Raw genomic sequence first — 16,218 nt, forward strand, 5'->3', positions numbered from 1 at the left:
ACACACACATGGTGTTCAGAAATATTTCTTCCATTTCCTGATTTTTTGGGGAGGAGAACTGAAAAAAATCTGAATTTACATATTACTTGAGATTAAAAAAATATTTCTGCTTAATCTAAATTACCTTTTCATTTTCAGTCGTTAATTTCTTGTTATCTTCAAACAACATTGTTCTCTCTCGTTCATATTTGTCTTTTAGAGTTCCCACAGCTTCTTCCATCTCACTGTGCCTAGAATTGAAGTAAGATCCCATAAATGCCATTCCAAAGATTGCTAACACTTTTTTCTATTTTACTTTTGGATTTCAGATACTTTTTGAACAATTTAAAAAAATAAGCTTTCAAAAAACAACTGTACACAGTACTTACTTCTCTCTTTTTGCCTTATCCAATTTATCTTTTAATATCATGATTTCTTTTTGAAGTGCAAGCTGATGGCTTTCTAAATCATGTGCCTCCTTTTTCACATTTTTTACTTCCAAGACATGGGAAGCTTCTCGCCTGACCAACTCTTCTTCATAAAATGAAAGTTTATTCTGAAGCTCTGAGTTCTCTTTAGCTAGCTCCTGCTGATGAGCCTGCATGGCCATTCCTACACCACGTCCTCCCTGCTTTACCTGCAAAAGAGCAAAAATTGTTTTTAAAAAGGGGAGGATGTAAAAGTTTATCTCTCTAATATCAAAAGTAAATATCTGATTGAACCAAGAGACAAATCAGGATGCTTCAAACATATTGGTTAGCTCTTGGAAGCAACAAGAAATTGGAATTCCCAGAGTTCTAAGCCATAAGAATGGTAGATATTCTGTAAAAAAACTTGCTGTTTACTTTTTCCAAGGTGAGAAAACTCTATGAGAAAACATAGAGAAGAATAGAATGACATAGGTTTTATAACAGGAAACAGACTCCTAGCCTTTCCAGTGCTGTGTGGATTATTAGCATCTCATGGAAAGATATTTTAGCCTAGTCATCTTATCAGCTGAACATAAATGGTGTCTTATTATTTTTCCTATAGCAGCATCTATGCAGTTTATTGTGTCATTTATGTTGTCTCAGCTTCAGTTGTCTCAGCTACAACTTTTCACAGTTTCAGTCACAAATTGACTTCCATGGATCTTATTTCATAATTAAGTGGTCAGTAGAGGGGGCGTACAGTAGAGTAGTGCTATATAAATGCACTAACGTGCCTATTGTCCCTGTCATTGTATTTTTATTCTCTTATTCTTGTTCTCATTTTTGTTTGACAAATTCCAATAAATAAATAAATAAAAAAATTAAGGAAATCCCATAAACTACATGGCAACTTTTGACATATTGTGGTCGTTGAGGATGTAGATCCGTGTCCTCCAATGCATGATTAGGTGCAAATGATGCTATATTCATCTTTGAGTGGAAAAGGAGTTTCTACTTGAATCTGAGGCAGTAATCCATCTATCTCCATTTCAGGAAATCATTCCTGGATTCAACATTCCTGCATAATTCTCACCTATCTCTTCCCTGCCCTGTTTGGGGAAGAAAAAGTGATTGGCTTGCAGCTTCAGAGGAAACTGGATTATTTGGACCCTATCCAATCAAATTCCAGACATAGGTACAGTATTGAGACAGCAATAATCAAAGGAGAGGATGGATTTTGATATCATCGCTCATGCAATCCTTCTGTACTTGCACAGTTGGTTGGGAGTGGAGAGGAGGTTATTGTGATAGTTCTCTTTCTTCCAGATTTGGTTCCAGTTGATGCTGATGGAGAAATCTAGCCCAAGGCCATAGTTTATTGGTTGCCTCAAGGCTTGATTCTCTCCTGACATCTATTGAATATCTACACAAATATGCTGTGTGAGGTTAATGTTGGTATGAGTTTATGTATCATCAGTACACTGATGACACCTAGCTATACATTTCAACTTTAGGCCATCCAAGAAATACTGTAAAGATTCTCAGTGTCTAGTGGCTTGATGGGGAGGAACTAGCAAGTTACATGGCTATGGATTTTGGGCTACTTGGATGTGGAAATCTTCCTTCCAATGTTACACTGCCCTAAATAGAACCAGTGAACAATCTGAGCTCCTCCTCCCCTCTTGGCTTCTGCTCAAAGAGCACATAGTACCTAGTTAGCTTAGGAGGTCATTTGCATAAATCCATCTTGTGTGCCAGTTATATCCATTCAAGAATCAAGAGGCCTTACTCACAGTTGCTCAAATTATGGTTACCTCTTCTCTGGATTTCTGCAATGCCCTTCATATGGGCATGTTCTTGAAAACTACTTAGAAGCTATAGATACTCCAAAATAGACTGCCATGAGAAGGTTCATGTGTGGATCAGCCATCAGTCACCTGTGTACTTCTGGATATATTTTAAAATGCTGGTGATTACCTATAAAATTACCTATGAGACAGAGCTATTCTTTACCTGTCTCCAATTGTTATGATCTAATAGGGTTGGTGTGCTCTGGGTTCTGTCTATTAAGCAGCTTCATTTTATGGGACTTAGGAGTTATATTTTCTCTGTCACCACAAAATATAGAACATAGAACTATAGGGTTGGAAGTCTTCTAATCCAAATCCAAACCCCTGTCTGGACAAATGGCTATCCTGTCTCCTATTGAAGCTCTCCAGTAATGGAGTATCTAGAACTTCTGGAGGCAAGTCGTTCCACTGATTAATTGTTCTCACTGTCAGAAAATATCTACCCTCTATGGAAGAGCATTTTCTGAAATATCTGGACGGTCCCAATCACCTTTTGAAATACTTGAAAACCAGGAAGTGTGGACCAATTTTAAATGTTGTTGTTAACTTTTTGTTAAGATGCCTGGAGTCACTTAGAGAGTTGAAATTAAAACAACAAATAAAATGTAGGAAACTTGTCAAGCCATAAAAACAAATTCTACCATGAGACTGGGAGCATTACCACCTAACCCAATATTTTTATGGAATGTCTAATATCTGCAACTGACTACAAATGAAATGCATATGATGCCATTTTGGTTTTAGATGTTTCAATATGAATATAAAATTAATAGTAATTGTATTGAGCTTCCTGATAAGCTAAATTCTAGAACATGGATAGTCTGCAACTGTAAAATGGAGTACATTAAACACACACACACACACACACACATACACACACACACACACACACACACTTCTTGTTCTTCCCAAATAAAGTAAGCCTCAAGATGGTTTAATCATTCATAACATATTGTCACCTTTAGTGTTTCCAGTTCATTTTCCAGCTGTTTAGCTGCCTTTTCACTACATTCTCTAAGTTTCCGCTCTTTTGATACTTCTGCTAGTGCATCATCAAGTTGTGCTTCTAGCTATAAAAAGAAAAATAAGCCTAATTAGAGAAACAACTTGAGCTTAGCCATTATTAATTCTATAACATCAAGAGGAACTAGCTGTTGTACAAATCCTTGAAGTACTAAAAAATAAGCTAAAGCCCATTTTAAAAACAGCAAGACTTACAGGAAAAGGAAAATAGAGTGTAAAAACAGGTCACTATAAGGATACACTTAGATATCCTCATAATTTATTTCTGAAGTTTAAAAAAATATTTTCTTGTACTTTATTTTCATTGCAGTGGTTTCTATTATATCTTAATGATTTCACTGAATCTAGATTAGATTATTTTTACAGCAAACGTACACTCCAAATAAGAGGCAGATTCTATTACGTTTTAAAAATAAACTGTTTGATATGTAGAAAATATCGGGATAAAGAATGGAAAAATATGGTATTGTTCTGATTAGATAAAAATTCTAACAACAAAAGTACCTTATTATAGAGATGTGAGGTGCGGTAAATAAAACCATAATCCAGAAAACTGCTATGAATGTAGACATTATAATAGACTGTATCCATTCAACAAATACTTTACATTTTCTTTTTCTATATTACCTTCCAAACTAGAAGTGTTGTTAAGAATTTCATACACACTTTCTGCTGCAACACTTCATAATTATTTTTATATAGTTTCACATTTGAGGCTGTAATATTTACTCCTAAATATTTAACCTTTCTTACTATTTCATATCCAGTTACTCTTTCTAATTCTTCTTTTTGATGTTTAGTCATATTTTTAGTTATTATCTTTGTCTTTTGTTGATTCACTTTAAATCCAGATACCTTCCCATATTGATCAATTATATTCTTTAAATGTATAACTGAAAGTACAGAAGGAAATGGAGAATTGGAAGAAGTTACAATTATCTGTGCTGGGAAGAATAGCAACAATAAAAATGAATGTTTTACCTAGGTTTTTATTTTTGTTTCAAATGATACCAGTACTTAAAAAAGATGCAAATTTGCAGGAATGGCAGAAAGGGATTAGTAATTTTATTTGGATGGATAAAAGACCGAGAATAAAGTTAAAAATAGTACAGGATACACGTGAAATAAGGGGGTCTAAAAATGTCTAATTTGAAATTATATTACGAAGCAGCTGCTTTGTAATTAATCAGTGATTGGTTTAATTTAACAGAGGAAAGAATATTGAATATAGAAGGTTATGATTTGTTATACGGATGGCATGCCTATTTATTATATGATAAGAAAGTGGATAAGATTTTTAAAAGCCATATACTTAGAAATGCTTTGTTGAGGGTCTGGAAGAAGTACCAATATAAACTAGTTTATAAAATACCTATATGGGCAATTCCTAGACATGCAATAGAGAATATAAATATAGAACAAAAACAGGAGGTGGTTACTTATAAAGAGCTTCTTTTTGTAGAAAAGGGTAAATTACAATTGAAATCTTTAAACATAATGAGAGAAGAAGGGATAAATTATACTTGGTTTCAGTATGAAGCCAGATGGAGAGGAGACCAGAAAATTGGTATTATGCAAAATGAGGAAAACTTGGTAAATTTGGATTAGGAATGTTAAATTTACACAAGCACAGAGTTTAAGAGAAAATTTTTATAAGATGTTTTATAGATGGTATTTAGATCCTAAAAAATTGGCATGTATGTATCCGATTATGCAAGCTAAATGTTGGAGATGTAATTGTAATGATGCTACTTATTATCATGTATGATTGACTTGTAAAAAAATCAAAGCATTTTGGATAAAAATTTGGTGGATTATGCAAAATATTTTGAAAAAGAAGATAAAGTTTACTCCACAGTTGTTTCTATTGGGTATAATTACGGACTGTACAGTAATAGAGACTAAATTGATTTTAAATTTAATATCAGTAGCAAGACTACTGGTCGCGCAATATTGGAAGAAGGAATATTTGCCTACAATTGAAGAATGGACATTAAAAGTATCAAATTTAGCGGAAATGGCAAAAATCTCAGCGTATTTGAAAGTCTATTCACAAGAAAGATATATATTGGAATGAAGAAGGTGGATTGACTATATTCAAAACAAATATCGGATCGAGAAGTATCAAATAGTTTATGAATGATGGAGGGAATGTATTATATTAGTAATTTTTTTTTTGTTTTTTTATGGAAAACGGGAGTTAAGGTTCCAAAGGGCGATGGGAGTTTATGATTAATTAGTGTATTCTAGCTTATGATTGTTAGATGTAATACCCTGTATTTTGCTCTGGGAAGTTCTGGGGTGGGTGGGGGGGGAGGGTGAATGGGAGGGGGGGAAGGGAGAGGGTGGCGGGTGGAGGGAGGAGGGGGGAAAATGTTTGTCAAAATTTTTGTAAAACTTTTCTAATAAAAAAAAAAGAATTTCACACACAGAAAACAAATTAAACAATTGGGTATATCCGCAAACCAAGTCACACTAACTATACTAGGTATCAGTATCAGTTAAAATCCATGATCCTCAAACACCCTGATGAGCTACCTCTTTCCTTGCTTTTTCCAATTTACGCATTTCTTGTCTCATAGAGTCTGTTTTCTGCATGATCACTTCCACTTCTTCTTCTTTGTCACGGAGTTGTCGAGAGAGTTTCTGTTTGTAAGAACGCAAGTCTGCCATCCTCTCATTCAGTTCTGAGAATTCCTGCATTGCTAGCTTTCTTTGTTGATGAGCATCCTTTAATTCTTTCGACTGTATCTTTAATCTTTCAGATGCCTCAAGGAGTTGCTAGTGAAAGGAAAGGCCCAAATCAATTTAAAAGCTATACTGAGTTTTAAGATACATTTGGTTAATGTCAAATAGTACTTAGCAAAGTGTACAGAAGCATGCTACAATTATACCCTGGCAACTTTGGGGGAATGACTTTGTGTCTCTCTCATATCCTCAGTGTATTAAGAATATTTCAGTATAAGATTAATATTGGCTTTTATTATATCACCAGCTTGATATACACAATGCACTATATATTTATTTTTAATTTCTCTATTTTTCCTCTTCTTTTCTCACTTTTTAAATCTATTTCCCTTTTTTCTCCTATCTTTTACTTATCTCATTTATACACTGTATCTAGCATCATTTGATTAATTCTTTCTCTCTTCCTTATCTTTCCTCCATTCTCACATCTTTCATTGTTCTATTTCCTTCTCTCTTCTTTTCTCCTCCATCTTCAAAGAAAAATAATATAGTTTTTTTAAATTCTTCTACTGAGGTTGCTGCTTTTGCTCTCCACTTGCATTATGCAGATCCCTTCCTTCCCAGAAGCAGAAAAAGAATATAATTTGAAAGGTTCTGCTGCAGTTCCTGGCAAAAGGAGTCATGGGATAAGAAATAAGTAAAATCTTTAGTCTTGGTGATCACCTATTCTTTAGAGATTACACAGGAATAGCAGTTTCTCACTGGGATTAAAGACAGGAAATACCTTAAGATAGTTATGTATATGACTTTTTAGTTAGACTCTTGGCCTTCCTCTAACCCAAGGATAGGCAATCCTTTGTAACTCTGAGCAATAAGTGTGATTCCATGATTGCATCTGTGCAGGTTTTTTAGCTTGGTTAAGGAAGTGGTTTGCTAATTTTCTTCATCTATGATGTTTTTTGACTTCCATGTCCAGCCTATAGCCCTGGTATTCTCAAATGGTATCCCACCAAACACTACAATTAGTGGTTGGTATGCCAAAAATTTTGAGCCCAAAACATCCCATTCTGAAACTCATACATCCCATTTCAAAGTTGAAACAGGCCCTTTTACTGCACAAAAAGCATTTAGACACTATTCTGGTATTAGCAAAAATGTTCTGAACATGAATTGTTAGAGTTATAATTAGGAAAGAATTTTAAATTCAAAACATTTTGTACACCACTGTATTAATTATGTAGTATAGGTTTTCCTTTTGCAAAAATATATACAGGATATAATTCAGTTTAATCCACAATTGACTTTGATATATGGAGGAAAGCAGTAGAGGAAGTAAGAGAAAGTTAATGAAATGTGGCATCTGTTGTTCATGGGTAAGAAACTAGATTTATGGCTATGGCATTACAGCATGAAATGTCTTGTTGGCAATTGCAGGATACAGTGTTTTAGTGACAAATTTCTTCTGGCTTTCTTTGTTTAGTTTATAAAAAACACTTTTAAATAAACCTTGCATCTCACCCCAATAGTTGGGCTATTATTAAGTAAATATAACTGAGCAGCTAAAGAAGTCTGGATTAGTAAAGCCTAGATCCTGATGATTGTCTACTCAGCCATGAAGATTGCTGATTTATGTAATCCTAAAAAAAATACTGGCATGTCTATATTATAGAATTCCTGTTATGCTGAAATATATTATTCCCATGCTCTAAGAAAAAGTATGTGATATGAATATGATAAGCAACATTATTTTACTAATAACCATTCTTAAACTATGTTGCCCAGCTGGTCAAACCAGCTGTTTTTTATCTCTATTTCCTAGGCAACATATATCTCACTTCAGTGAAGCATTTTCTACAATCAATACCTTATGAAGATCTTCCTTCTCCTGCCTTAGTATCCTGCATTGCTTTTCAAGGCCTTTTAACTTGTGGGTGGAATCTTCATGTTCCTGTCGCAAGGTCACTGCATCTTCAAGCTGCCGTTCTAACCTATTTGAATCTATGAACAGGGAAGTTTCTTTTCACAGAAGATAGAGAAACAATTCTACATTTCTCTCTGTTAAGATGAACAATTTAAATTGGATCACAATTCTTCCCTGTAACAATATACACCAGTAAAATCCCATTTTATCACTCTGAATTCTTATTAAACTAATATTCTCATGAAATATTTTCCAAAAGGAAGAGGAAGGAAACAATCACAGGCTAATGCATGGTAGAGACATTACAGGAAGAAACAGGAAATTCAGTTAAGCAATGAAGGCCCCCACCCCTCAGTCATCTCTAGCTTAAATTAATCTTCCTGCCATCAGTGATTTAATCAAAAGTTTCTTTATATTCAAGCTTTTAAGCTAACAAGAACTGGGAACCTTTAAAGATAAAAATATGAAAGAAGGGGAGGGAAAATAAAACATAACATCTTCCCTTTGGCTTTCTGTCTAATTCCACCGTGGAAAACTGGCGGGGGAGGGGGGGCAATCTTTCTGAACTTTAGGAATTTTAAAAATATGTTGTGGGAACTTTTGTAAACATGGCTATTGTTGGGTGGAGGAAAAAACAGCCAATTACAAAGCATGGATTTATCAAAACGCTGCCTGGAATCCCTTCTATTTTATCATTCTAAAAAATTCTTCTTACTGCTACTTCTAATGAAATTACATCTCATTTTTATTTTAATTGTCCCAAAGTGCTTTTTCAAAAGGCAACTGGACTTCCTTTGCTTTTGCTTGAAATCATTTCACTTCTCATCCAAGAAGCTTCTTCAAAACATCTTCAGGCAAAAAAGCATCTTTGGGATGATATGGATCTTGTTCATTTCCCCCCTCAGCCAAGATGCATAAGAGACAAGCTTTAATTTTACATATAATAAAAATTCACAAACAAATAACTAGGAGATGTCTGATAGTAGACTCATTAACACATTGTATTAAAAGCCATAAGCTCTCCTTCTTCTATGTAGCTCACATAAGGAAGTTTAGACAAATAATGCAGATACGTAATTGACAAGCAGTAATAAATGTGAAGGTGGAGTTTTTTTAAATAATCTGAGCTAAGATTGGCAGTTCTTAGCACCATTAATGTAAACAAGCCAAGTTCTAATGAAAGTTTTTACAAATTCACAATATGAACCAACTGGGTAGCAATACAAAAAAGCCCCCAGAAAAATGACTGAGGCACACCTTTTTAACAGCGCATAGCACAAATTAAGGCTTTATTACTGGATTTAGTAATGTATTCCAAAATTTACCTGCTATTTTATTTTTCAAGCGTTCAACTTCTTCATTTAACTTTTTTATTTCTTTATCCCTATTTGTGTTCATTGTTAAGCGAGTAGAACCATGAAGGGACTGAAGAGCCTGGGTAGACTCTTAAATTGAATGAAAAACATAATGGTTAGAAATGATAACATTATATTATTCCACCAGATGGACTATAAGAAAGCCAATGAGAAGGTATACCTTGCAACTTCCTACTCAGTTCCAGCTTCTCCTGTTCCAGTCTTCGTATTCTCCTCTCATATGCCTCTATTTGCAAGCTATTGTCCAGGTCACGTTGAACATCCTCATCTTTGGTTATGCTACTGGACTGCAATACACTTCTAAGCGAACCTCGATCAGAAAAACAGCTGAGACCCAAAATAATCAATGCACACATTAATTAGCATATTTAATCAACTATAAACAGCAACCTTCCCGTTGAAAATTCAACAGAATCAGAAAAGTTAATACAATCTTAAATTATATAAGTTATATAAATGTTTACCTACTGAGCGAGCTGATAAGTAAACAGCAATCTGTTTTTTTTCTCACTCCAACCCCACAAAGGAAAGCTTACTTGCAAGGAAGTAGCAGTAATAACTTCTACACCAATGGGATTTAAAGTAGAAGATTGATACCACTGCTCCCAAGCGCTCTTTTCTATTTTACTTTTTAAGACAGGCAAAGGAAGTACATGAGAAGATTGCCCTTCCATGTATAGTACTTTTTTTTCATAATAATTTCAGGTTTAATACTCAGGAAAACCTGGAGCATCTTTGAAAAATGAAGCACAAAACACTGGATTCAGTCAGGCCAGTGATCTGATTCAAGTTCAGTTTGCTAACATTATATACATTTATAACAGGAGCTAGAAAATTATTTTCACCAGATTATATTTCTTTTCGCCTGCCAGAGAGCAAGTTTTTCCTTTAATATAGCAATCAATCAAGACTAGCATAAGCTAAAATAAAATCTTAAGCTTGTGAATAGCTAATCTATCATCCTTCCTGTAGGATACCTGTCTATGAAGCTCATTGAGTAGCTTTGTGATAATCATTACCCTTAACTGTTTGAGGACAATATTTGATGTGGACACACTAGATACACACTAGCTACATGAAGTACAAAGAAAAGAACACCCCAACACGTAACAATTTATTATGTAAAAAAAAAACTTCAAGAATAATAAAGAATTTTAGCATAACTCAGAAATCTAGCTAATAGAAATAATAGTAGTAGTATTATGCATGTAATTCATACACCATGCAGTGAGGCTGGAGCGTACAGAAAATTTATTCTTTTTGTAATTAGGAGCCAATAAAAGGTCACTTTGGAATATGTACCTGATATGATCCATCAAGCATTTATACCTCAATCGCTCTATAGCAAGATGGGCAGCATAACATTTAACAAACAGATAAAATAAATCAAAACCTATTATTTAGCTTTTTTGTCCCATTAATATATAGAGATATTATATATAAAGAATTAGAATAAACAGCAGTAGAACTGATGTGGACAAAAAAGAAAAGCGGGAAGTTGGTTCCCCCCTCCCCTCGTTTTTTTTCTGGTAAAGCACTGTCTTTTTACCGATCTAACATGCTGTTATACAGTGGAATAACCATTGCATTATATTCTATAATCTTAGAAATCAGCTGATGTACTATATGGGCTTGTATCGTATGAATTCCAAACTTAAATAATACATATGTATATAAATATACTACCTTGCGTTTATTCTGCAACACTGCCATTATAGAAAAATACCACTTTTTCTTCCCCGTAAAGCATTTGTACCTGACAGTATTATATTTTATATAATATATAAAATATAATATATATATAATATATAATATATTATATATTATAATAAATTAATCATAAAAAAGAAGCAAAGACTAATCCTAGAGCTGGAGGCCCTCCATGTGAGCTTTCTAAACTGCAATTCTTTTTTTTCAACCTACCTTTCTGTTGTATAGGTAAAGCCAACAAAAGGTAAATGCAACCCAGAAAAGCCAGTATGAGAACCAGGTGGTATCATCTCCTGCACAAAAACAAAAAACATGGTGAGTTAATTCAAAACTGAGAGTATAACACAATATAAACAGAAAAAGCATAGATTTAAAAGAATTTTTAAAAGCCTTTCAACCTACCTTTTAAGGTACACTATCCTCACAAAAGTAGCTTAGGGGATCCTAAACTTAAATCATGCTTCCAATAAATATTTCATTTATTTGCAAATCTAATCTGTACAACATCTTAGTTTATTAATAGAGCATTATTTAAATTGTTCTTATAACAAGATCTGATATCTCTTTATTGCATAGTATGTATTTGCATAGATTTTCAAATTATAGAAAGACCATTATGGTAGGTGTTCTTAGCATTTGTCCACATGCTTGTGAAGTCCACTTCTTTTTGCACTGTCCTTACCTGCTTCTTATGGTAAAGCTATCAGTGCATGTTGGCAATTAGGGCTCTTTTGTTTATTAGCTGACTTGTCACAAGTCCTGATGCGGATGTGAGCTCAGAGAAAATGACTGGCCCAAAGTCATCTAGAGCTCTTCCTTGATTAAGGAGTCCAGCATCTCAGCCATTATACCATGCTGGTTCTCTCTATTTATAGAAAAAAAATATTTTTCAACATCTCTGTAAAGGGTCTTTCTACATATCAAGTTATTTTATTTTCATTTTCTCCTTTGACTTTTTTTTTTAAAAAAAATTAAAAAATTCCAGTCCCACTCTGAAGCAAAGAATGAAATGTCCATGTTAGATGTGAAGTGAATGAATAAAATGTGACAAAAAAATGAAATGTAGTTTGACCATGAATGTATTTGAGAAATTAAGATACTGGAATTTCATTTAGAAAGAAACTCTGTTTCCAAATTGTTATTGGAGAACACTTAGGTAAAAGATAATTAACTTTATTTGTGTTATGATGTCAGGTCATAAATTATATAATTTACACAAATCATCGTATTTTATTGTTTTGGAGGGATGTCTAAAAGAAAAAGTTCCCCATCATAGCTGAAGTCTGATAAATCAAGTTTACTCTAATAAATTTAATCTGACAAGCCATTTTTTTCACATTCTCTACATATGCAAAGCACAATAGAAGTAAAAACATTAAATATATTTCCAGGTCTGTTCAGTTCGTATCAAAACAGCTAGAAACAGAGATTCTAAACTCTAAAACTCCTTCCAGCATGCCCCTGCAGCATACAAAAATGTCATGATTCACCTCAGAAGCTAGAAAATCAGTGATGTAGAAAACAAACAAATAACAACAACAAAAAGAAAATGTAGTAATTACTCACAGGGTTTCTCAATATATCATCATCTACATCAAAATTCGATGTATCTGAAGGACTGCTAACTTCTGGAATGTAAGGTGCTTCTAAATTTCGGATATTATCCCAATTGAGTCCTTCAAAAAATGCATGTGATTTGAAATCTTCTATTCCATTCTGTCCCAGACGACGTTCCCTGCTGCAGATAAGTCGTTGGATTAAGTCTTTTGCTTCTTCAGATACATCAGCAACATGAGATGGAAACTGGAACCTCTCCTGAAGAACAGGAAGGGAAATCTTAAGATATTCTTTTCAATGACAACATATTTTTAATGTGTACAATCATTCTTCTTTTAAAATAAACAAACTATAGAAGGCTTCCTGAGTTTCAAAATTTGTTAAGTGTTCTTGTTTTTAGACTTTCTACTTTTTAATGTTAGTCATATATCTTTGGCATTGCTTGTTTGAAGAAATTGGACTTCAGTAAAGCATTTGATAAAGTAGACCATAACCTACTACTAGATAAAGTAGAAAAATGTAGGTTAGACAGCACCACCACCAGATGGATTTGTAACTGGCTGACCAACCGCACTCAACGTATAGTTCTCAATGGAACTACATCCACATGGAAGGAAGTATGCAGTGGAGTACCCCAAGGCTCTGTTTTAGGCCCAGTACCCTTCAACATCTTCATCAATGACTTGGACAAGGGGATAGATGGGGAACTCATCAAATCTGCAGATGACACCAAGCTGGCAGGAATAGCCAACATTCCAGAAGATAGACTCAAGATACAGAAGGATCTTGACAGACTTGAACATTGGGCGCTATCTAACAAAATGAAATTCAACAATGAAAAAGTAAGGCTCTACATTTAGGCAAAAAACCCAAAATGCACAGGTACCGTAGTACCTTGCTCAATAGTACTAACTGTAAGAGGGATCTTGTAGTCCTAGTGGACAACCATTTAGATATGAGCCAGCAGTGTGCAGTAGCTGCCAAAAAAGCCAACACAGTTCTGGGCTGCATAAACAGAGGGATAGAATCAAGAACACGTGAAGTGTTAATACCACTTTATAATGCCTTGGTAAGGCCACACTTGGAATAATAATAATAATAATTAATAATTAATAATTAATAATAATAATAACAACAACAACAACATTCAGTTTTGGTCGCCACGACGTAAAAAGGATGTTGAGACTCTAGAAAGAGTGCAGAGAAGAGCAACAAATATGATTAGGGGACTCAAGGATAAAACATATGAAGAACGGTTGCAGGAACTCGGTATGCCTAGTTTAATGAAAAGAAGGACTAGGGGAGACATGATAGCAGTGTTCCAATATCTCAGGGGTTGCCACAAAGAAGAGGGAGTCAAACTATTCTCCAAAGCACCTGAGGGTAGAACAAGAAGCAATGGATGGAAACTAATCAAGGAGAGAAGCAACCTAGAACTAAGGAGAAATTTCCTGACAGTTAGAACAATTAATCAGTGGAACGACTTGCCTGCAGAAGTTGTAAATGCTCCAACACTGGAAATTTTTAAGAAAATGTTGGATAGCCATTTGTCTGAAATGGTATAGGGTTTCCTGCCTGGGCAGGGGGTTGGACTAGAAGACCTCCAAGGTCCCTTCCAACTCTTGTTATTATTATTATTAAATACCCTTAAATATATTTTATTAGTCTAGACTAATTTCAGTATGTTGTACTTATATTTTTTTGCTGAATGTGCTCATTTTAAGTCTGCTTTGCCGCAAAATATACAGTGAAAAGGTTTTCAGAAATAATTGAATCGATATATTCCAAATATACAACTACAGAGATCTGAGAAATACCTGTTCTGAACATTAGTCACAGAAGACTTTTCTTAGAAGATACATTAAGCAATGCAGTTACTCATGCACACAAACACAAACATTTTTGATTTTTGTGACATATTTCTGCAAAAATTACAGCTAAGAGGAACAAACGTTTCATAGGACTTACTTCATGATTCATAATCTTCCCATAGGTTTCCACCAGTGACTCTGCATAAAAAGGTGTTTCTCCATATAACATTTCATACATGCAGACACCTAGGGACCACCAATCACATTCAGGTCCATATTTTCCCATGCCATCCTCCATGGCTTGCAGTATTTCAGGGGAAATATAATCAGGGGTGCCCACTGCGACTGAAGATTGTACCTTGAAGAGAACCAATGTAAAATAGTATATAAGGAGAAATTAATGTAATTGTATGCATGTATAAATTTATAGATCAATGAGCATTACTGAGATACAAAAAGAAAAGTTTATGCTTCCTTGCATTATTAAGTATAAATGAAAAAAATCATAACAAGACTTTCTTATGTCAAATAAAAAGTTAAATTGGACACGAAACGTCATAAGGAAAGGAAATACACTGGAATATTACAGGATACTCCATTCATAAAGTCTACATAGCAGTTCTGATTAGACATATTGCAGAAGAATGATATAAATAAAATGTTGCTATATCTATACACTGTATATCTTTATGTAGTACTTTTGAAGCTTATATTCCAAATATAACTCACAAACAAACTCAAACACACTGTTGTTTAAGTATTCTATTTTTAAAAAAACCACTATACTTATTTGATACATACAGTGCCATCCTCGCTCATCTTTAAGCAGGATCCAAAATCTGCCAGGCGTATGTGGCCATTCGCATCCAATAAAACATTATCAGGTTTTATATCTCTGATTTTTCAAAAAAGAAAAAAGTATTATTTTAAATCAGGCACATAGTTGGAACATTACCTTCAACCAGGTGTTCTAAACATACATTAAAATGAAGTCAGTTGTTATAAAAATAGGATACTGACAATTTTATATCATTTATATTTAAAAGCTGATGTCATTTTATAACAGCAAAAAAGATCAAATTGTCTATGCCAGAAAAATAGTCCCAAATATCACTATAAAGAATACTGTAAAGTATCACTATGATTATATAAACCTATCCAATTAAATTCCCACCCTGAATAGGATGTGCACACTTTGAAAATAATTTGAAAGAATAATTTGGAGCATCTAACTTGGTTCATTTATGTAGCTATTGTACATTATTTTTTTCAGGTTTATACAGAAATCTGAAACAAAACATGGGTCTTCAAACATTAGCCGGGATGTACTGCATTTAAATAAGTTCTGAATAATTTATTCCAAATCATTTTTGAACTGTGCTGCTTTGACAAAGAATTTCCTGGTTTCCTATTTCCTTCAAAATGCATATTTTAATACGGTTTATATAGTTTTCACTCCACAACAACAATGAAAGGTATCTTTATACATGCAAACATTCACAATTGCCTTGGTTTTGTTGCTAAATTGAACATATCTATTCTATTTCCCATTTAACTTGAATCATAATAATGTGTGAATTTGCTAAGCTTTTGTTCTGACTTTATTGGCAATATAACGTGCTTCCAATTTCCTTGAAAAATTGTTAAGTTTTCAAGAAATAATGTCTAATAAACATTCTGGATGTTTAGACATCACGTTTAGATAAAAAAAGGCATTAAAAGCCAGTATATATCTGCCATACTTCATGACAGTGTATTTATGAAATTATTCTAAAGGAAAGGTTCCAAGCATAAATTAAAGAAAACTCATCTACACTGAAAAAATAGAATTAATGTGTGAAGAAAAACTATGGCTAAGAAGTAGATCATACATCAATATCCACATATACTGCA

The 16,218-nt window shown here is 33.8% G+C and overlaps 1 protein-coding gene across 1 annotated transcript in view; it reads right to left on the reverse strand.

The window, feature by feature from the left end:
- Nucleotides 1–16,218, reverse strand: part of CDC42BPB (CDC42 binding protein kinase beta) — a 109,732-nt gene that overhangs the window by 50,004 nt on the left and 43,510 nt on the right. The window contains exons 6-16 of the mRNA XM_058162769.1: nucleotides 15,127–15,220; nucleotides 14,483–14,683; nucleotides 12,524–12,772; nucleotides 11,171–11,250; nucleotides 9,408–9,574; nucleotides 9,197–9,316; nucleotides 7,815–7,948; nucleotides 5,801–6,043; nucleotides 3,199–3,309; nucleotides 369–616; nucleotides 125–230 (exon numbers count right to left, since the gene is read on the reverse strand). Of these exons, the coding sequence (XP_058018752.1) occupies nucleotides 125–230; nucleotides 369–616; nucleotides 3,199–3,309; nucleotides 5,801–6,043; nucleotides 7,815–7,948; nucleotides 9,197–9,316; nucleotides 9,408–9,574; nucleotides 11,171–11,250; nucleotides 12,524–12,772; nucleotides 14,483–14,683; nucleotides 15,127–15,220 (1,753 nt within the window). The remainder of the gene's footprint in view (nucleotides 1–124; nucleotides 231–368; nucleotides 617–3,198; nucleotides 3,310–5,800; nucleotides 6,044–7,814; nucleotides 7,949–9,196; nucleotides 9,317–9,407; nucleotides 9,575–11,170; nucleotides 11,251–12,523; nucleotides 12,773–14,482; nucleotides 14,684–15,126; nucleotides 15,221–16,218) is intronic.

This window comes from Ahaetulla prasina, chromosome 1 (genome assembly GCF_028640845.1).
Source record: "Ahaetulla prasina isolate Xishuangbanna chromosome 1, ASM2864084v1, whole genome shotgun sequence".
In the NCBI taxonomy this organism is placed as follows: Eukaryota; Metazoa; Chordata; class Lepidosauria; order Squamata; family Colubridae; genus Ahaetulla; species Ahaetulla prasina.